Raw genomic sequence first — 21,178 nt, forward strand, 5'->3', positions numbered from 1 at the left:
ATTACCCAGCACCAGTCATGATAATGGACATGTACATGGACCTAGAGTGCAGGGTGCACATGGATCAAGTTCACATGATGGCTTGGAAGGAGGAAGTGTTTTTTTTTTTTTTTTTTTAATTGCTGCCCTATTAATTCAGCAACATAATGCGGCTTCGCTTCCACCAAGGGAGGTCTTATTCTTTGATGGTGATCCATTAGTTTACTATGATTTTATACGACATTTGAAGAGGTATTGGAAAGGAAAGCAGTTGGTGACGCAGATTGTTTACATTTTCTGGAGCAGTTCACTAGAGGACAACCTAAGGAGCTTGTTAGGAGCTGTCAGCACATGATTCCTTCTCAAGGGTACATAAGGGCCAAAGCTTTGCTTAAGGAGTATTTCAGCAATAAGGTAAGGATAGCCTCAGCTTACATGGAGAAGGCACTCTTATGGAAAACAAAGTCTGAGGATGCTAAAGCTCTGCAGGATTATGGCTTGTTTCTCAGAAATTGTTGTAATGTTATGCAGAATATTCATTACATGAATGAGTTGAATCTTGCCACCAATATGCGAGTCATTCTTGCGAAACTTCCTTATAAGTTGAGAAAAATGGAGGATAGTGGCATATGATTTACAGGAGAGACTTAATCGCCCAGCTTGTTTTTCTGATCTTGTGAATTTCATAGAAAGACAAGTGAAAATAGTCACAGATCCAGTATTTGGAAACATTCAAGATGTTCTGCCTAGTGGGGGTAGAAACCTGAATGTAAAGTTACCTCGTTCCAAATCTAGAAGCAGTTTTGCCACCACAGTCACTGCAACTGATGTGAAGGACTGTAGTGGGAAGACTGTAAACAGAATCTGTCTTTTCTGTGAAGGGCAACACAAATTGGACTTCTGTAAAAGGCTCGCTGAAAAATCTCATGGAGAAAAGATGAATTTTCTGAAGAAGAATGGGATTTGTTTCGGCTGCTTATGTTCAGGGCATGTCAGCCGTGATTACAAGGAGAGAAGCATATGTAAGATGTCACCTCAAGCACCCAAGTCTTCTTCATATTTCTTCATCAGAGAAAAAGAGCATTCAGTAAACTAGGAAAGAAGAATCAAAGCCAACACTGGGTAGTGCTTTGGTCTCGCTTCAATCCAGTGCTCTTACTGGGGCTGGTAAAGACAAGTGTGCATTGTCTGTTGTTCCTGTATGTGTAAAATCTAAGGAGGGAAGTAAAGTGGTGATCACCTATGCATTCCTGGATTCTGGAAGTTCTGCAACTTTCTGCACAGAGAGTTTAATGTCAAAGCTCAATCTCTCTGCCAAGAAAATCAACATACTAATGAGAACCATGAATCAGGATAAATCCATCTTTTGTCATGTTCTTAAGGATTTGGAAGTGTCAGGATTGAATCAAGAGCTTTACTGTACTTTGCCAGAAGTATACACTCAGAAGATCATGCCTGTAAACAAAGCTAACATTGCCAAACAAAATGATCTTGCTTGTTGGCCTCATTTAAATCACATCTGTTTGCCGTCAATTGATGCTGGTGTAGAGCTGTTGATTGGAGCTACTGTAATGTGCCAGAGGCATTGGAGCCATGGCAGATTATTCGTAGTCAAAATAATATCCCATATGCTACAAAGTCCATGTTTGGGTGGACAGTTAATGGACCAATGAGCCTATTGGAGAAGCATGCTGATGAGGATTATCCTCATACGACTGTTAATAGGATCACAGTTATGAAGTTGGATGAGTTGTGGCAGCGACAGTTCAAGACAGACTTTCCTGAATGCATTCAAGAGGAACAACAAGGATTGTCAAAGGAAGATCATCGATTTATGGATTGTGTTTCTCGATCAGCAAGACTGATGAATGAACATTATTATATTGGTCTTCCACTCAAAAATGAAACTGTTGTCATGCCAAGAAATAGAGCAATAGTGGAACAACGTGCTCTGGATCTCCAAAGAAAGCTTTGAAGAAACGCCTTTTTTCATTCTGATTACGTTAATTTCATGGAGAATGTCATCTCTAACATAGAATCAATGTTTCATCAGGTCAAGGTGCATCCTAATGATTGCGATCTGTTGATTTCTTTGGTGTTCAGGAGGAAACATTGATGGTGATCTGGAAGAATACAGAATGGTTGTGCGTTTGTTTGGAGTGACATCGTCTCCAAGTTGTGCTAGCTAAGCATTGAGAAGGTGTGCAGAGGATCATAAGGATCTGTATGATGCCAAGACTGTAGACGTTGTCTTCAATAACTTTTATGTAGACGATTGTCTTGTATCTTTGCCTACAAATTCAGATGCTTTGCAGCTGTACAAAAGTCTCACCGAAATATGTGCCGAAGGTGGATGTCATTAGTTCTATTTATGATCCTCTTGGTTTTCTGTCTCCTGTGATCTTGTGTGGCAAAATTATACTTCAAGATCTGTGTCGAGAGAAAATTGGATGGGACAGCACTATTCCAACAGTGTATGTTCAGCGATGGACAAGTTGGTTGGACGAACTTTATGAATTTCATAAATTTAAGGTTCGCAGGTGTTTTAACCCTGACAACTTTGGAGAAGTTACGTTTGCCCAATTACATCACTTTTCAGATACCAGCGAGAAAGGTTATGGCACTGTATCGTATTTGTTGCTTCACAATGATCAGAGAATTGCCCATTCTACTCTACTAATGAGTAAAGCAAGAGTGACACCTTTGAGAGTAATCTCTATCCCTCGTCTGGAGCTCACTGCTGCTACGCTTGCAAGTCGTATGGACAAGTTGTGGAAAAGAGAGCTGAACATAAATCTTCAGGATTCTGTATTCTGGACAGACAGCACCTCTGTTCTTAAATACATCCAAATGATGGGTTAAGGTTAAACCTGGGCTTGGGTTAGGGTTAAACCTGGGCTTGGGTTAGGGTTAAACCTGGGCTTAGGTTAGGGTTAAACCTGGGCTTGGGTTAGGGTTAATCCTGGGCTTGAATGGAGTCAGGGCCGTTCTCATACACATGTGGAGCTACTCATTAGTGACCCTGGAACAATGTTTAGATTTGATTATGTTCATTGTAGAGAAAGCTGCCTCGCAGTTGTATGTAGAGCCAAACATGGTCAGGATGTATAGGGCTACTTTCCTCAGACCTGGGAAAGCTCTCAGGGACGCTGTCTTCAGATTTGAGTGGATACAGTATGTTTGTTCAAAACCTGTATGTTTTGTCTCATAATGGCGTTTCACATTGCCACTTTTAATGAGACAAACTGGTTTAGTGGGAAGTGGGAACAGAAATGAGTCTGTCCATTCTGGAGTAAATGTTTTCGCTGTCCACTTTTCTTATTTTGTAGAGCGTCATTTGTTCTTTATTCTTTCTTTTTCTCTCTCACTCGTCTGTTTCTCTCCCTTTCTCTCTCTCTCACTCGTCTGTTTCTCTCCCTTTCTCTCTCTCACTCGTCTGTTTCTCTCCCTTTCTCTCTCTCTCACTCGTCTGTTTCTCTCCCTTTCTCCGTCTCACTCGTCTGTTTCTCTCCCTTTCTCCGTCTCACTCGTCTGTTTCTCTCTCATCTGTCTTGCGCTGTTGAGTTACAGTGTGTACTTCAGGAATGCACAGATTTGATTGGCTGAGTGGTATCACGTGGGATGACTTAACTCGCATGCAATTGGTCTGTGCGTTTCCACTACCACTACCGTAAAGATTGCAAAAGCTGCGCCGATTGAAATAGAAGCATCCCGTCAAGTTTTAAAGCTTTTGTTTTGGCTGTAGGTCCGGGTGCGTATTGGACAGCTTCTGGCTCCGGAATTTGAAGCTAAGCGAGGAAGGAGTATAATAAAACGTTATGGAGTAATCTTCACGTGTTTGACCATAAGAGCTGTTCATCTCAAAATATTATCTTCACTTGATACAGACTCTCTTATTCATGGATTAAGACGATTTATTGCACGTCGAGGACAAGTAGTCAAGATACGTTCAGACAATGGTACTAACTTTGTCGGTGCCCAACGTGAGTTGCAGGAAGCCAAAAACAACTGGAATCATAAATCAATTTCAATCCTCTTTCTGGTTCACACTTTGGAGAAATTTGGGAGCGGCTTATAAGGTCTGTAAGAGAGATTCTAAACGCTATCCTTGGAAGATACAAGTCGCCCTATATCTAGAGCATCAATGGATGTTAATGATTTGGAAGCCCTTACTCCTAACCATCTCCTTTTGCTGAAGACTCAGCCATCTTTACCACCTGGACTGTTCGAGAAGGATGATTTGTATTCACGTCGAAGGTGGCGACAGGTCCAGTACATGGAGGATCTATTTTGGAAAAGGTGGATCGGGGAGTATCTACTGGTACTACAAGAACACCAGAAGTGGCTGGTGAAGAAACGCAATGTTCAAGTGGGTGATATTGTGCTTGTAGTGGATGAAGTTCATGGATTATGGGCAAAATTATTCATATCTCACAAGATAAAAAGGGATTGATACGTCAAGTAAAAATCAAGACCAAGAGACCTACCTGACCAGACCTATTACTAAAATTTACCTTCTCGAAACTGATAACTTTTAGTTGTTTAATGACTGTTTACCTAAACTGAGAGCTCTCAAATGACATTCTGAAGGCTTAGTTGGATTGGGTCGCATGTTCTTTTCAATTACAGATATTGTTCACACATTGAAGAACTGGACATTAAACCCACGCACGCACACATGCACATTTGTGTATACATTGTGTGTCTGTAAAATAAGATTTAATGATTTCATGTGTACAGATAAATATTCATTGTGTAGTCTGCTGTGATTGTATTGTATTATGATTATTATCTTTTTTCTGGGTGTAATAATCAGGGGCTGGTGTGTAAGTGCCCGGACAGGTTTTGATGACTTTTTATTTTGAAATTACCACTTTTCGTTTGTTACGTCACTTGGTGTCCACAGGTGCATATAATCTGTGAGTGTGGATGCAGGTTGGAAGGGGGTGAGTAGCTGGGACGCTCACTTTCTGTTGACCGTTTCGTTTCTTTTGGACGTTTCTTTGGATATACGTTTCCTTTGAACGTTTCTTTTTGATTTACAGTTACTTCTTTTTCCATTTATTGGAGATCATCTTATCTTGCCATCATTCTGCTAAACATTATAATCTGACTTCTAAATAAACCACCTGTATGCAACTGAAACGCGTCATCTTTAACTCCCTCTACTCAGCCTCTTAGCGGCTACTGGTTGCTGCTACAGGGAGTGTGGTGTTTGTATGTGGGATTTAACTGGCAATAGTTTTTGTGACTTATCTCATTGTATTTGACTATCTATAGATTTGTCATCATTTTATCTAAGATATGAAAATGATTAGCTTTAGATGTTTACAACCTTTAGTGAAAATTCAAGATGGCTTCAAAAATTTAAATCTTAGAATATTTATTTCAGTATTTCTTTTAAAAAGCAAAAAGTTTTTTTAATCATACTCTACGTGTGTTTCACATGTAGATGAATATATAATGTTTAAAATGGTTAGAAATGTAAATGCAGTTGATGTATTTCTCAATTTTAAAAAAAAAATTCATATTTCTATCAGTGTAGTTATAAAATTTTCCCACAAATAACCATGTAGTCTCTATGCTTTAAATGAATAATTAATGAATAATGCGATAGGAGAAAATATACACACACACACACACACACACACACACACACACACACACACAATTACAAAAAAACAGTTATTGATAAATATGTAAAATGAATGTATAGTGGGTTCATGGAGAACATCTGATGTGACACAGAGCTTTGTACTGAGCCTCACAGTTCATGTCTTTCCATCTGTAGCTCTGTGGAACGACGGCACCGCAGTGCTGAGAGAGTTGATGCTCAGGCTGTTTCCCTTCATCCCAGTTGGAGTACGGAAACACAGCTTTCCCATCGGGCCAAATCCAGAACCCAAAGAGCTGGCTCTGTCTAAGCCCCACCCACACAGGCTCAGAGACACGCCTCCTTCTGAGCTCATTCTCCACATCAGTCTGGTCATGTTCAGACTCAATCTGCAACAATCCAGTTCTGTTCTCTTTATCACAGTAATCCAGCGCTTTCTCCCAGCTCAGAGCCTCTTCACTCACATGGATGTAATCTGATAGAGACACAAAACACCAAAAGGAGGAGGATTGTTTAGAGTGATATCAGAGACAGAGACTCACACCAGCTGTGTTCTAGTCATCATACAGAAGATTGCTGAGATGATTTTACTCTTCAGGAAGTCGACACTTACTGTAGTAGCACAAAGCAGATTGTTCATTTTTCCACGGGACTGAGTGCCATCTCTCTCCTCTCACTGCTGCACAGTTGTTATCTTGTGGTTGAGATTGATTGCTATCCCAGTTTCTATAGGCAGAGATTCCTCCATCACTCCACTGCCAGTCATCACACAGCAGGCCGATCCAGAAGGGTGTGCTGCTGTTTAACCCTTTAATCCTCACCTCTTCATTGTGCTGCTGATCTCTGATGCTGACCAGGTCAGTGTATCTCTGTCTACAGTAACGCTGAGCTTCATACCAGGTCTTATTCTCAAGGATTAGATGATAATTACGAGTCTGTGAGGAAGCATCTGTGGAAAGTGCAAAAATAAAAATGTCTATCTTATTTATCTATTATATTTATATTTCATAGTTATACTGTAATGAAGTCACGTAGAGTTACCTTGTTCATAGCACATGAAATGTTTAGTCTCTGTGCACTGAAGACTTTCCCATGAACCATCAGCCCTCACAGTAGCACAGTAGCTCGATGTCCCACAATCCACTGCCAGATTTCTGTATGTTACAGGATCACCATTAGACCATTTCTCACTAAAATCACCGCGATAGAGTCCGATCAAGCCAGAAACGTTACCAGCCTTTATCACCAGTTCAACCAGTTTAGTGTTGTCTTCATCAGAGTACACAGTGACGAGGTCGGTGTAATTTTCTCTGCAAGCTTTCTGAGCCTCAGTATGATTCATGTCACCCGGAATAATATGAAGTGAAGTGAGTTGACTCTGGACTGGAGGAGTAAAAGCTGTGGAAGAAATTTCTCCTGTTAATGTAGCAGGACAGAGATAAAAGGACTAAAATGTGATGTGATGAATGCAGACATGAATCTTTTGATGTATCATTAATTTGTTTATATGTATATTTGATTAATTACATAAATCATTCATCAAATAATGGGGTTCATTTGAAAATAGTGTTCTATGAATGAAGATAATTCGAGATGATTTCCAGAAACTTTATTTTAATGTTTTTTTTTTTTTTGTTTATCACGAAATCCTGATAAAGGTTGGTGATTTAACGCCGTTTTCTGACCTGATCACCGCAGATTGTACATTTTTTAACACACCTCGTCCGAGCAGACGCTGAAGGGGCATAGTTACCTCCGTGAAGTTCGTAGCCCATAAAATAGTAGAAATAGTAGTAGAAATAATGCCATTTGTTTGTGCTACGTTTGTGCTGATTTGTGCCGCAAAAACGAATGTTTGTTCTGGTTTGGTGTTTGAGATATTAACCTTTTTTTTTTGACCGTGTGACGTCACTTTCCAGCCCACATCGCCCAAATCGCTCAAAACCGGCTTAGTTCGTTTGTGCTCGATTTGTACCCATTTGTGCTGTTAAAACAAACACTCTGTTTTCCTTCCTGAGATATAACCAAAATATTTTCGGGAACTGTGACGTCACTCTCCACCCCAGTTCGTCTAAATCACACACAACTGGTGTCATTTGTTTGTGCTCGATTTTTGCCGTTGAAATGAGCTTCAAGTATATTTCCGCTTCTTAGAAATGACAAACAATTTGGAGCTGTGACGTCACTCTCCACCCCGTGCCGTCCAAATATCTCCAAACCGGTGGCGTTCGTTTGTGCTCAATTTGTGCCGATTGCTGTCTGTGAAGGCTTCTTGAGATTCTTTAGTGACAAAATCACTATTTCTTCCCCAATCACGTCAAAGGCCTCTGCATTCTTCATAGCTTTTGAGCTCATCAACCTCCAGCAACTGAAGAAGGTGTTTGACAAGCTCAAACCCTCATTTTGTCCCAGTGACATAATTCACCCAACATTTGTAAAACAAATCTTTCACACAATCGGTCCAGACCTGCTGTCTCTGATCAACAAGTGCCTGCAAACTGACTCAGTCCCTGCCAACCTTAAAGTTGCTTTCTATGCTTCCTTGCTCAAGAAACCTTCACTGGACCACTCCATTCAAAAAAAAAAAAAAAAACTTCGACCTATCTCTGTCTTGCCTTTCATGTCAAAAATTCAGGAGAAAATTGTGCTAAATCATCTTCAAAGTTTTCTGAATAACAATTGTATCTATGAGGTTTTTCAATCGGGTTTTAATTCTGCCCACAGTACTGAGTTTGTCCTTTTTAGAGTTTTAAATGACATTTATCTTTCTACTGACTCTATGGAGATTCTGTGGTTCTTATTCTTCTAGATTTATCACTGAGGTAATAGTGTTTAGCCCAAATGAGAACTCTCAGTCCTCAAGCATCAACCTAGAGAGTTTATCTGTCTTTATCTCTTCACGGGTGCAGAATCTTGGCATCTTTATTGATCAGCACTTACAATTTGACAAACACATCTCGTCTGTTATTGGGTCTAGCTTTTACCAACTGCGGATTCTCTCCATAATTAAACACTTCCTTACCCCTAAGACACTAGAAATGGCTGTTCATGCGTTTGTAACTTCTCACTTAGATTACTGTAACTCTTTATATTGCAGTATATCTAAAACTCAGATTACGCGTCTCCAGCTCGTTCAAAATGCTGCAGCCAGATTTCTCTCTTGTTGTCGCAAACATGAACACATCACTCCCATTCCCATCACTTCTTATTCCCATATTTATATCACTGTCTTTTAAACTGGATATTTTATTTTGTCTACTTTTTTAATAATTCTTATTTTAGCTTTTTGAACTCTATTTTTGTGTGTGTGTGTGTATTTTTAAGTGTATGTGTAATGTCAAACTCAGTGTGAAGCACTTTGGTCAGCCGTGTGGCTGTTTGTAAATGTGATATATAAATACAGTTGAACTTGAACTTTTCTGTGACATGTTTATAATCCAAATAAACAAAATTCACATTCACATAGTTTTATCTGCTTCCAGTCTCCATATCTGAGACCTACAGAGTGTACAGGAACTTCACAACACCATGTGAGATATCAGCAGCCATGTTTGAAATTAGATTTAAAGTAGATTTTGAATATTTACTTACAAATAAAATAACATGTGAATGTGAACGTGTTTCTCTCAAACTCACAGTGTAACACACACACACACACACACACACACACACACACACACACACACACACACACACACACAAAGATGCTAAACAGCATTATTCCATGAGCTCCAAACTGTTGAACCATTAAAAACAAACTGCAGCTTTCATCCTGATTAAACAATAAATAAACACATTTCATTGTATTTTGTTTAACAAATAACTAAAATCATACATAGAGACTTGCAATTGTGTCGACAATGAGAGACTTAAATACTTTTAAAATACTTTGTCAGTAATCTGTGGTGTTGAATTTGAATGGTTCACTTTTTTGTCCAGTGTCCTCTGTGCTGAGCTACCAAACTCAGTCACGTAGTAAACAGTTCGATATATAGGATAAATATCATCCTGACCACATCATCACAGCCACTGACTTTATTATGTCTATCCATCATAAAGCAGCAATAACTGTGAAGAGTTTATTTATTAAAACAGATGTCAGAGTCTTTCATTCTGTAATCACATAGTCTCACACAAATACTGTTTAAAATGATGAAACTTTCACTTTGAATATTTTCACAGTTCAAAATATACAACAATCATTACATCTGGAATATTTTAACAATGCTTATTAATTATAATAAAACAATTACCTGAGAGCAGGAGGAACAGGACTGACATGGTTACCATGGTGACAGCAGTGCTGAGGTGATGCCCTGTGTTAAAAAAATCCAAAATCAGATGATAATAATAATAATAAAATGCCCTATACATCATGTTTGTGTGAAGTGTAAATGATAAAAGCCGTGTGTGAATCAGTGAGAAAGAGATCAGGTGAACAGATCCAGGTAAAGTGCTGCAGTCTTACCTGATGAGCTGCTCGCTGCTGAATGGAGGCTTAACGTTCAACTCGAACCCCTTTAACATCCACATGATCACGTGTATAAGGTCAACAGGAGCTGATGAGCTGATATGTGCATCATTTACAGAAAAAAGGAAGAAAGGTTTAACCTTCCTCAGGTAAATGAGATGAAGTGCTCCTGCGTCATGGCGTTATGGCCGCTGCAGATTAATTATTAAACATAAATATCATCATAAACAACACTGTCCCTTGTCCTGATACATTCCACAGAAGTGATGAAGAAATAAAACAGGACAGAGAGTTTTATTAACTGTCCTGTCTGCATTTTAACATTTGCATGTGGTTTGTGCTGCAGCTTCTGTTTTCTCAGAGGCTAGAAAATTAAGGAATGATTTTTATTTATAATCTCCAGATGAGTCCAACCTGAATGTGTGCGAGCTGTAATAATGTCATCACACAGGTTAAGGCTCGGTTCTTATACAGGTCTAAAGTAAGCAAGAAAAAATAAACCCCACTGTCCCTTGTCCTGATACAACACTGCAGAAATTGGACACTGGACGACATCGTGTGAAAACTGCACAAGATTTTTACTTTCACATGAGCACGACTGAGATGTCAGATGAAACCTGTGGCACAAAGAAAGACTATGTTCAATAATATGAACATGAGCGTTAACATGAAGAGAAATATTAACAATATAGCAGTCATGTGTGATGTTGCTTGATGTCTGATTTCCATGATGTAAATCCCTCTGTGTTTATGATATTCTCTCTCCATCAGTTCATCTGCTTTCATCCAGAAACATTTGCATGTGGTTTGTTCTGCAGCTTCAGTTCTCTCTATAACTTCATTTCCTGTATGTTGGATCTCTGCTGAAGAAATAATCAACATTTATATGTTTTGTAACAGACTTTATGTGTTTCTTGAATTATTGGAGGTATTATCGAGCAGAACAGAGGGTCATACTGTATCTTCTTTATACAGTACAGGATTCAGTGGGAATAACACAGAGAAAGGTTGAATAATTCAGAACTTTTATTAGTTATGTTTGAGGAGATAGACGTGTAATGTCTAGACCCAGATTAAAGTCCAGCTCCACTTGCTTTCAGACAAAATCTGTACACAATGAACAGAAGTGAACTGAATTGAATGTAGTCGTGTTTTTAGTATTCTCCTGTCCATTGGTTCATCTACAGAACCATTCTGTTACTCTGTTTCATACCAGATGAGTGATCAAGCCAACATCCTTGTAGACTTCAGGTGCACAGTTTGCCTAGAAAGCATTTTGATTTAATGTCCCACTAACTGAGTTAACATCAGTTCACTCGATCAGTGTGGCTCTTCCTGCTTCCTGAGCATCACCTCCACACCATTTAATCAGGTGTGTGGAGAAAAAGGCTGTCATATTTTTGAACCATCAGCAAAAACTGCTCTTGACATTATCTTTATCCTCTTGGAACGGGAATCCTTTGTGAAGAAAGCACTGCACTTTGCTCAGGAACGCATTCACTGCAACGAGCTGCATGTTTCACAGCCATGACTACAGACATGACGTGTCTGAGGAAGCATTGTCGTAAGTCAGAGCCGCCTCCAAGTCGACACATCGCAGGGTGATCTCCACACTTAGACTTTTGGTTAATGAAGACTGTTTTAGTTAGACTTAACTTTATAATTACTACAAACAAAACACTGAGAAAACTCCTCAGTCCTGGATGAGAATGAGCAAACTTCTTTATTGTGGTCAATCAGCCAATTCTCTAAGAGAAATTGCCAAGTTGAAGGTAACAAATGAAAACCCCAGAATGAGCATGTCATGCAAAAATCAATCAAAAACAAAAACTCTCGCGACGTTCTTGCAAAAGTAAAAACCACACACACACACACACGCGCACACACACACACATGCACGCAGGGCTGCCTCCTTTATCTGCCCAGAAGAATTTGACACACACACACCTTCACCCGCGAGCCCCAGATATCTTCTCAATATATACCCTGGCGCTCCTAGGAGCCTCCTCTTTGGTTCCCAGTATTTCTTGGAGTCCCACGGTGTCATATCACCTTATTTACCGGCATCACCTCCTATGTTTTCTAAATACACTGACCTAATTTCCCCTTATTTCCCATCACCTTTTTCCCATATGCCCATTTATGGATTTTCCTCCCCTTAGTTCTCAGGGCCTTGGTCTGGGAAACCAATGTCTTTTTTCAGTCTTTTTCATTCTACATAACAAGTTATAGTTATGAGCTAAGGTCTGAGAACCATGGTCTTCTTCATTCTACATAACAATTTATGAGCTAAGGTCTGAGAACCATGGTCTTCTTCATTCTACATAACAATTTATGAGCTAAGGTCTGGGAACCAAGGTCTTCTTCATTCTACATAACAATTTTGTATTTGTTATTACAAATGTGCTCAAAAGAGCTTTACTTCCTGGTCAAAGTGGAGGATTAATCCTTTTTTTTTACAGCTACAATGAGCAAGTTTCCTCATTTCATTTCTTGCTATTATATATGATTTCTACTGATTATATAATTGATTGATTATATGTTATCTTTATGAGTTTGAATTATAATAAAAGTTCTTGATTATATTGGTTATGTTGTATTACTGTTTTTGCTAAGCCCGTGCAGTTATAATGTTGCTTTGTATATAATGTTACTGTCTATGTTGACTCCTTAAGCTTACTAAACCTATGAGCTGAACATTGTTATGATTTCAGTCTGTCACTTTCCAGACCGGGCTTGCACTCACATGCATATTTTAGGCCTTAGTTTCTCTGTTTCCACTAAAGGTCAGGTTCCCTTTAGACCCTCAATCTCAGATTCAGCAGGTCCGTCCTGCTGGTCGCCTGATTCAGCTGTCTCGCCCTACTCCCATCATGAGGCCTGTTTCAGCTGAACTTTTGATTTTCACTTCCTCACACATTGTTGATCAGAGAGCTCAGACTGACTAGGCCTGACTCCACCGAATCTGATTACTTTTACTAAGTTTATGATTACAATAAACATCTTTGGCCAACAACATCGCCTACATATGTCTTATGACACCAATTGTAATATTTTGCAAGGCCTAATACTTTACTTTGGTTATAGTATTGTAAGGAATAATATTTTAATTATTTCTACTAAGATTTTTCACAACAGCATCAGGTCTCCTACTGTCCACAACTCCACTATGTTTATGTCCGTGTGTGACAGTATTTACATCACATACTACATGTACAGTCACACTGGGAGTTTGTTGAAGATCTCAGTGCTTCTGCTGGTTAGGAGTTAGGAGTTACACACATTCTATCAAACATTCTATCAAAAACAGTCAGAGTTTTATGCTCCAAACCAATCCAAATCTCACTCACATTCACTTTTTCAGTTCTGTTTTCTCTCAGTTTTTTTTACTTTAAAAATATTCACCTTTATTTATCCCTCTAGCATGTGTGTGTGCACCATTGTTAGTTAGAACAATACTGTTGTGTGCTCGAGCTTTGTTATGTGACTCATTATCAAACCAGATCTTTCTCCTGTATCAACCTCCACATATTTGTTTATCAGTTCTCATCCATCTTTATCATGTGACATCACCACAGTGACGGACATTAAAGGGGTTCGATGTGAACATTAAGCCTCCATTCAGCAGCGAGCAGCTCATCAGGTAAGAATGCAGCGCTTTACCTGCATCTGTTCACCTGATCTCTTTCTCATATCACTGATTCATTATCTGCACATTCACACGTATTACTTCTGGGATACTTGTGAGTAAATGATGCTGTGTGTACATTCTTGACACATTTTATGACAATTATAGATAAACTGCTTGTCAGGGTTATAACACCCTAAGAGTATGTCTTGAATAAATGTAATTACTGGAGCTGTTTATCTCCTACCATGTCATACTGAGCACAAGGGTCTTCGTAGTAGTAGTAGTAGTAGTAGTAGTAGTAGTAGTAGTAGTAGTAGTAGCAGTAGTAGTAGTAGTAGTAGTAATAGTACAGTAGTAGTAGTAGCAGTAACAGTAGTAGTAGTAATAGTAGTAATAGTACAGTAGCAGTAGTAGTAGTAGTAATAGTACAGTAGTAGTAGTAGTAGTAGCAGTAGTAGCAGTAGTAGGACCAGTAGTAGTAGCAGTAGTAGTAGTAGCAGTAGCAGTAGTAGCAGTAGTAGTAGTAGTACAGTAGTAGTAGTAGTAGTAGTAGTAGTAGTAGTAGCAGTAGTAGTAGTAGCAGTAGCAGTAGTAGCAGTAGTAGTAGTAGCATTGTTATTATTATTAATGCAGTTTTGTTCCTTAATCACACAGGCACCGTAAACACACCTCCTCATTGGCATCACCATGGTAACTGTGCCAGTTCTGCTGATCCTCATCTTCTCAGGTAATCATGGACTCTTACTCAATAAGCTTTAACTCAACTGCCTTTTTTGATCAGAGTCTATTCCTGTATGCTGTTATCTTCTAGCTGAGGTTCTTCAGAAGGCTGTCAATATTTATTTTTATTTCTTATCTATAAAAAAAGGGTCTGATTGCCTTATACTGTACGCTTTGGACTTCTTTTTGTATAAGTAAATAAATTATATTTAGACTTAAATGATTAAGTAATGTTTAGTTTAAGTTGAAAGTCTCTGTGTTAAAGAGGAGAAATGTTTCACATTCTTAGGATATATCATCAGTCCAGAAATGGATTTATGGACAAAGACCAAAACTCTTGTTTGAACTCCTCAACAAGTAAACATTCTTAATAGTTTGTAAGACTTAGGAATAGCTTTTTTAATGTCCCTGATCGTTCGAGCCTCAGAAACATGACACTGAGGTTTGGAGAGGAGCCCAAGTGCCACTCTGCAGCCTTCTTTTCCATGAACCTTTACTTTAGCTACAGATAGCTACTTGCTATGAAATAGGCCTTGCAGAAATGCTGCCACTATTTGGGGGACCCTCATCCATCCAAAATTTTTACAGATCACAAGAACTAGCGTTGTAGCCTAGTGGATAAGATGTAGAACATCGAAAGGTCATGAGCTTGAATCCCAGGTCCACCACATTGCCTTGTGCTGAGCCCTGAGCAAAGCCCTTAACCCTCGATTTAAAATGTAATAAAAATGTAAGTCACTCTGGATAAGGGTGTCTGTCTTGATTTTCTTCCACAGCTTCTACATCTCCAGTCCACAGTCACCTCACTTCACTCCATATCATTCCGGGTGACATGAATCAGACTGAGGCTCGACAAGCTTGCAGAGATAAATACACCGACCTCGTCACTGTGTACTCTGATAAAGACAACACTGAACTTGCTAAACTGGTGATAAAGGCTGGTGTGGGTTCTGGCTGGATCGGACTCTCTCGCAATAATTTAAGTGAGAAATGGTCTAATGGTGATCATGTAACATACAGAAATCTGACAGGGGATTGTGGGACATCGAGCTGCTGTGCTACTATGAAGGCCGATGGTTTATGGGAAAGTCTTCAGTGCACAGTGACAAGACATTTCATGTGCTATGAACAAGGTAACTTTTGACCTATTATACATTTATGATGTAGATCTGTACTTATTGTAATATTTCTGTCTGACAGGCTGTGTATTCTTTTATGTCTTTAGATGCTACCTCTCAGACTAATAATTATCATCTAATCCTTGAGAATAAGACCTGGTATGAAGCTCAGCGTTACTGTAGACAGAGATACACTGACCTGGTCAGCATCAGAGATCAGCAGCACAATGAAGAGGTGATGATTAAAGGGTTAAACAGCAGCACACCCTTCTGGATCGGCCTGCTGTGTGATGACTGGCAGTGGATTTATGGAAGTATCTCTGCCTATAGAAACTGGCATTGGCAGAGCTGTGAACCTTATCCATCACCACACAACTGTGTAGTACTGAGTGGAGAGAGATGGTACTCATGGCTATGCACTAATTCATATCCTGCTTTGTGCTACTATAGTAAGTGTCGACTTCCTGAAGAGTAAAATTATCTCAGCAATCTTCTGTATGATGACTAGAACACAGCTGGTGTGAGTCTCTGTCTCTGATATCACTCTAAACAATCCTCCTCCTTTTGGTGTTTTGTGTCTCTATCAGGTTACATCCATGTGAGTGAAGAGGCTCTGAGCTGGGAGAAAGCGCTGGATTACTGTGATAAAGGGAACAGAGCTGGATTGTTGCAGATTGAGTCTGAACATGACCAGACTGATGTGGAGAATGAGCTCAGAAGGAGGCGTGTCTCTGAGCCTGTGTGGGTGGGGCTTAGACAGAGCCAGCTCTTCGGGTTCTGGATTTGGCCTGATGGGAAAGCTGTGTTTCCGTACTCCAACTGGGATGAAGGGAAACAGCCTGAGCATCAACTCTCTCAGCACTGCGGTGCCGTCGTTCCACAGAGCTACAGATGGAAAGACATGAACTGTGAGGCTCAGTACAAAGCTCTGTGTCACGCCACATGTTATCCATGATCATGTTCTTTATGAACCACCACCCCACCCCAAACACACACACACGCACACACACACACACACACACACACACACACACACACACACACGCGTATACATACGTGTGTGTGTTTTAGAATTCTACAGTGACACACTCTTACTGGGGTCAGGGTTGTGTATTTTACAGAGTTCCCCTGTGCGGAACAACGACAGAACATCAGTGCAAAAAAATCTAAGCAAATAAATATCTTTAATAAATCTAATATAATATAAACTAACATCCCTTGTAGTTTTAGAATTTAGGTCTCTCTCTCTCTCTCTCTCTCTCTCTCTCTCTCTCTCTCTCTCTCTCTCTCTCTCTCTCTCTGTTCATGAAGATGTTGTAGATGTTTATGTTCATGGCTTTGTTATAGGGCCTTTAATCCAGACTGAATATAGCAGGATGATTAAAAAGTAATGACAATTCTATCTTCTTGACTCAATGTTTAATGTGTTTATTGCTGTTTCTATGGTGTCGTGCAGCACAGACTGTAACTTTCTCTGTTTATAATAAAGTTTGAACACACACGACTGCAGCCGAAGCAGATTTCATTTAAACTCAATAGATGACCATGTTGGTGTGCAGAGTAACTCAACAGTCCATCACGACTGTCACCAGTCTTATTTCATCATAAGATATATATTTATATTTATAATTATTTATAAATATTATAATTATTTTTTATATTCTATAGAATATTATAGCACAGCACAGCTGAACGTCTCAGACATATTACTAATTGGACATTGGCTCTGACTGTAACTTAAACGACTGGTTTATATTAATATTAATGCTCATTAGGTTTCCCAGGTCAGGAATGTTCGATACTGGTAGTGAGTGTTTATCACAGCTGTAATATCAGTGAGAACCGAACCTCAGGATCTAACACCTCCCTCAAAACTGTAAAGTGTTAGCATGTGAGATTAATGTCATTCCTTCATAAATGAATTGAATTGAATGAATTATTGGTAAATCTCTGTGGTATAAGTGGAATAATAACACACTCCTGATCACACTGATAAACAAACGTAATCTACATTGAGAGTGTAAGCACACTTATCTCCCCTTTTGTGCATTATTTTCATACGTTCTGGAGTTTTTTCTTTCTTACTTTAGACCTGTATAAGAACCGAGCCTTAACCTGTGTGATGACATTATTACAGCTCGCACACATTCAGCTTGGACTCATCTGGAGATTATAAATAAAAATCATTCCTTACTTTTCTAGTCACTCTATCTTGTACTGTGTAAATTAAGTTTCACAAGGGAGCATAAATGTGGATTATTTCCTCAGCAGAGATCCAACATGTGGGAAATGATGTCATGGAGAAAACAGAAGCTGCAGCACAAACCACATGCAAATGTTAAAATGCAGACAGGACAGTTAATAAAACTCTCTGTCCTGTTTTATTTCTTCATCACTTCTGTGGAATGTATCAGGACAAGGGACAGTGTTGTTTATGATGATATTAATGCTTAATAATTAATCCAGTCTGCAGCGGCCATAACGCCATGACGCAGGAGCACTTCATCTCATTTACCTGAGGAAGGTTAAACCTTTCTTCCTTTTTTCTGTAAATGATGCACATATCAGCTCATCAGCTCCTGTTGACCTTGAACACGTGATCATGTGGATGTTAAAGGGGTTCAAGTTGAACATTAAGCCTCCATTCAGCAGCGAGCAGCTCATCAGGTAAGACTGCAGCACTTTACCTGGATCTGTTCACCTGATCTCTTTCTCACTGATTCACACACGGCTTTTATCATTTACACTTCACACAAACACACAGCGAGCTTCTGTACAGGGCATTTTACCATTATTATTATTATTATTATTATTATTATTATTATTATTATTATTATCTGATGTTGGATTTTTAACACACAGGGCATCACCTCAGCACTGCTGTCACCATGGTAACCGTGTCAGCCCTGCTTCTCCTGCTCTCTGGTAAATATTTCATTATAGTCTATAAACTCTAAAGAATCTTAAACAGCTTTAAAATAAAGATGTGAAGTAAAACTGCAAACCAGTAGAACTTAAGTGCATGACCTTTTTTTTACTGGTTATTGTTTCATTCATGGGTTTTTTGTTCATCCTTTTAAGTCTGCACTGTACTGGATTTCCCAGTAACAATGTGTGACCTCTAATAGTTTATCATTGTAATGTAAAGATTTTAAAAATATAGACAAAACTAAAATTGCGTGCAAGTAATTTAAAAATAAATAAATGAATAAATAAGCACAAGAGCACCATGTGGGCACAGTGGCTTAGTGGTTAGCACGTTCGCCTCACACCTCCAGGGTTGGGGGTTCGATTCCCGCCTCCGCCTTGTGTGTGTGGAGTTTGCGTGTTCTCTCCGTGCCTCGGGGGTTTCCTCCGGGTACTCCGGTTTCCTCCCCCGGTCCAAAGACATGCATGGTAGGTTTATTGGCATCTCTGGAAAATTGTCCTTAGTGTGTGAATGAGAGTGTGTGTGCCCTGCGATGGGTTGGCACTCCATCCAGGGTGTATCCTGCCTCGATGCCCGATGATGCCTGAGATAGGCACAGGCTCCCCGTGACCCGAGAAGTTGGGATAAGAGGTAGAAAATGAATGAAGAGCACCATCTCTATCTGGGAATCATTTCTGCAGCTGAGGTCAAGTGACTTTTGAGTAAAAGCCAAAGTAATCAAATCTGAATTTAGAATTTTACACAATTACTACTACAGGTGATGGAGTCCACACTGTCCTCAATGTCCTGCAAGAAGTTGGACTCAGATGTCAGATCTCACTGATGTTAGAGCTTTTATTTATTTGGTTATCTTACAGGATAAATTTATCTTCATCACATGAACACCATTAAATCTCAGACACCTGATCATTAATGACAGTCACCTGTGTGTATTTCTACTTCCTGTAAATAACCAGGACTCTCAGAGGTGCTTCCTGAAGTCAGTCCAGAATCCAGCACATTCTGTGTATATCACTGAACACTGACTGCTGTACAATTGGGAAAGTTCAAGCACACAGTCAACATTTAATATATTTAATCAGCAAATCGATAATACATTAAGCTCGAGCTGTCACAAGTGTTAAACTTATAGACAGATATTCAGTATGTGACATAAAAAATTTATATTTGTTAGCATTAATGTAAAAATGTTAAAATGTTACAGCTGCAAAACCAAAAGTTCTATTGTTTTTATGACATTCACTGTTTATCATCTGTTTAAAGCTCCAGCTGTTCACATCACAGTGTTTTCACTTTTCTGAGTCTCTTCACCAACAGTACACTAACAATGGAAACAGAACAGAGTCATTCATCACATCACATTTCAGTCCTATCTCCGTCCTGCTACATTAACAGGAGAAATTTCTTCCACAGCTTTTACTCCTCCAGTCCAGAGTCAACTCACTTCACTCCATATCATTCCGGATGACATGAATCAGACTGAGGCTCGGAAAGCTTGCAGAGAAAATTACACCGACCTCGTCACTGTGTACTCTGATGAAGACAACACTAAACTGGTGATAATTGCTGGTATGGGTTTTGCCTGGATCGGACTCTATCGCAGTAATTTCAGTGAGAAATGGTCTAATGGTGATCCTGTAACATTCAGAAATCTGGCAGTGGATTGTGGGACATCGAGCTACTGTGCCATTCTGAAGGCTGATGGTTCATGGGAAAGTCTTCTGTGCACAGAGACTAAACATTTCATGTGCTATGAACAAGGTAACTCCAGGTGACTTCATTACAGTATAATTATGAAATATAAATATAATATAGATAAATAAGATAAATAGACATTTTTATTTTCGCACTTTCCACAGAAGCTTCCTCACAGACTAATAATTATCATCTTATCCTTGAGAGTAAGACCTGGTATGAAGCTCAGCATTACTGTAGACAGAGATACACTGACCTGGTCAGCATCAGAGATCAGCAGCACAATGAAGAGGTGATGATTAAAGGGTTAAACAGCAGCACACCCTTCTGGATCGGCCTGCTGTGTGATGACTGGCAGTGGATTCTGCCTATAGAAACTGGGAGCGCAATCATCCTCTACCACAAGGAAACTGTGCAGCTATGATAGAAGGGAGATGGTACACATTCCCTTGCAGTATTGCTGCCTCTGCTTTGTGCTACTACAGTAAGTGTCGACTTCCTGAACAGTAAAATCATCTCAGCAATCTTCTGTATGATGACTAGAACACAGCTGGTGTGAGTCTCTGTCTCTGATATCACTCTAAACAATCCTCCTCCTTTTGGTGTTTTGTGTCTCTATCAGATTACATCCATGTGAGTGAAGAGGCTCTGAGCTGGGAGAAAGCGCTGGATTACTGTGATAAAGGGAACAGAACTGGAATTCTGATCATCGATTCTCAAGCTGAACAGGAACAGTTAGAGTCTGAGCTCATGAGGAGACGTGTCCCTCCAGGGTCTCTGTGGGTGGGGCTTGGACCAAACCGTCTCTCTGAGCTGAAGGTGTCCTCTGGTCCGCTGACCTGCGAGGACATACAGAGACAGAGCGAAGCTGACACACACACTGCAGACGCAGCACCAGATTATGTGATGGACTCCACTGAACTTCGAGTCGTGTGTAAACTGAAGTAAAGTTGTTTCATACATTAATGAAAGTTATTGTGAAATGTTTACTGTTTTAATATTTGTAATCTTATATTACCAA

The 21,178-nt window shown here is 39.5% G+C and overlaps 2 protein-coding genes and 1 long non-coding RNA gene across 4 annotated transcripts in view; 2 read left to right on the plus strand and 1 right to left on the minus strand.

Moving 5' to 3' along the window:
• Nucleotides 1-5,468: 5,468 nt before the first annotated feature.
• LOC125139963 (macrophage mannose receptor 1-like) lies at nucleotides 5,469-10,196 on the minus strand. Its single transcript, XM_047806701.1, has 5 exons — nucleotides 10,062-10,196; nucleotides 9,847-9,909; nucleotides 6,635-6,991; nucleotides 6,207-6,542; nucleotides 5,469-6,068 (listed from the first exon to the last, which is right to left on the minus strand). Exons 2-5 carry the CDS (start codon nucleotides 9,881-9,883, stop codon nucleotides 5,701-5,703), a joined length of 1,098 nt encoding a protein of 365 aa, XP_047662657.1. The 5' UTR covers nucleotides 9,884-9,909; nucleotides 10,062-10,196; the 3' UTR covers nucleotides 5,469-5,700.
• Nucleotides 10,197-13,605: 3,409 nt separating this feature from the next.
• The window catches only part of LOC113637296 (secretory phospholipase A2 receptor-like), a 7,812-nt gene continuing 239 nt past the window's right edge, over nucleotides 13,606-21,178 (plus strand). The window contains exons 1-5 of one of the 2 annotated variants that reach the window (XM_047806697.1): nucleotides 13,606-13,707; nucleotides 14,350-14,422; nucleotides 15,192-15,548; nucleotides 15,641-15,982; nucleotides 20,780-21,178. The exon at nucleotides 20,780-21,178 is cut by the window's right edge and continues 239 nt beyond it. In XM_047806697.1, coding sequence (XP_047662653.1) covers nucleotides 14,383-14,422; nucleotides 15,192-15,548; nucleotides 15,641-15,982; nucleotides 20,780-21,105 — 1,065 coding nt within the window. In that variant the 5' untranslated portion in view covers nucleotides 13,606-13,707; nucleotides 14,350-14,382 and the 3' untranslated portion in view covers nucleotides 21,106-21,178. Of the gene's footprint in view, nucleotides 13,708-14,349; nucleotides 14,423-15,191; nucleotides 15,549-15,640; nucleotides 15,983-16,120; nucleotides 17,035-20,779 lie in introns of those variants that run through there. The other variant, XM_047806696.1, reaches the window with a different exon arrangement.
• Nucleotides 17,819-20,009, plus strand: LOC125139974. The gene is made up of 3 exons (XR_007139159.1): nucleotides 17,819-18,200; nucleotides 18,396-18,458; nucleotides 19,876-20,009. It is a non-coding gene; the product is annotated as an uncharacterized LOC125139974 (long non-coding RNA).

The sequence above is a fragment of the Tachysurus fulvidraco genome, chromosome 22 (assembly GCF_022655615.1).
Source record: "Tachysurus fulvidraco isolate hzauxx_2018 chromosome 22, HZAU_PFXX_2.0, whole genome shotgun sequence".
Classification (NCBI taxonomy): Eukaryota; Metazoa; Chordata; class Actinopteri; order Siluriformes; family Bagridae; genus Tachysurus; species Tachysurus fulvidraco.

Excerpts from the sequence above, each read along its gene's own strand:
- LOC125139963 (XM_047806701.1), bottom strand. The coding sequence starts at position 9,883 with ATGGTAACCATGTCAGTCCTGTTCCTCCTGCTCTCAG. Across the intron at positions 6,992-9,846 it reads CCTGTTCCTCCTGCTCTCAG|CTTTTACTCCTCCAGTCCAG; the intron begins GTAATTGTTTTA and ends TTTCTTCCACAG. Across the intron at positions 6,543-6,634 it reads TTTCATGTGCTATGAACAAG|ATGCTTCCTCACAGACTCGT; the intron begins GTAACTCTACGT and ends CACTTTCCACAG.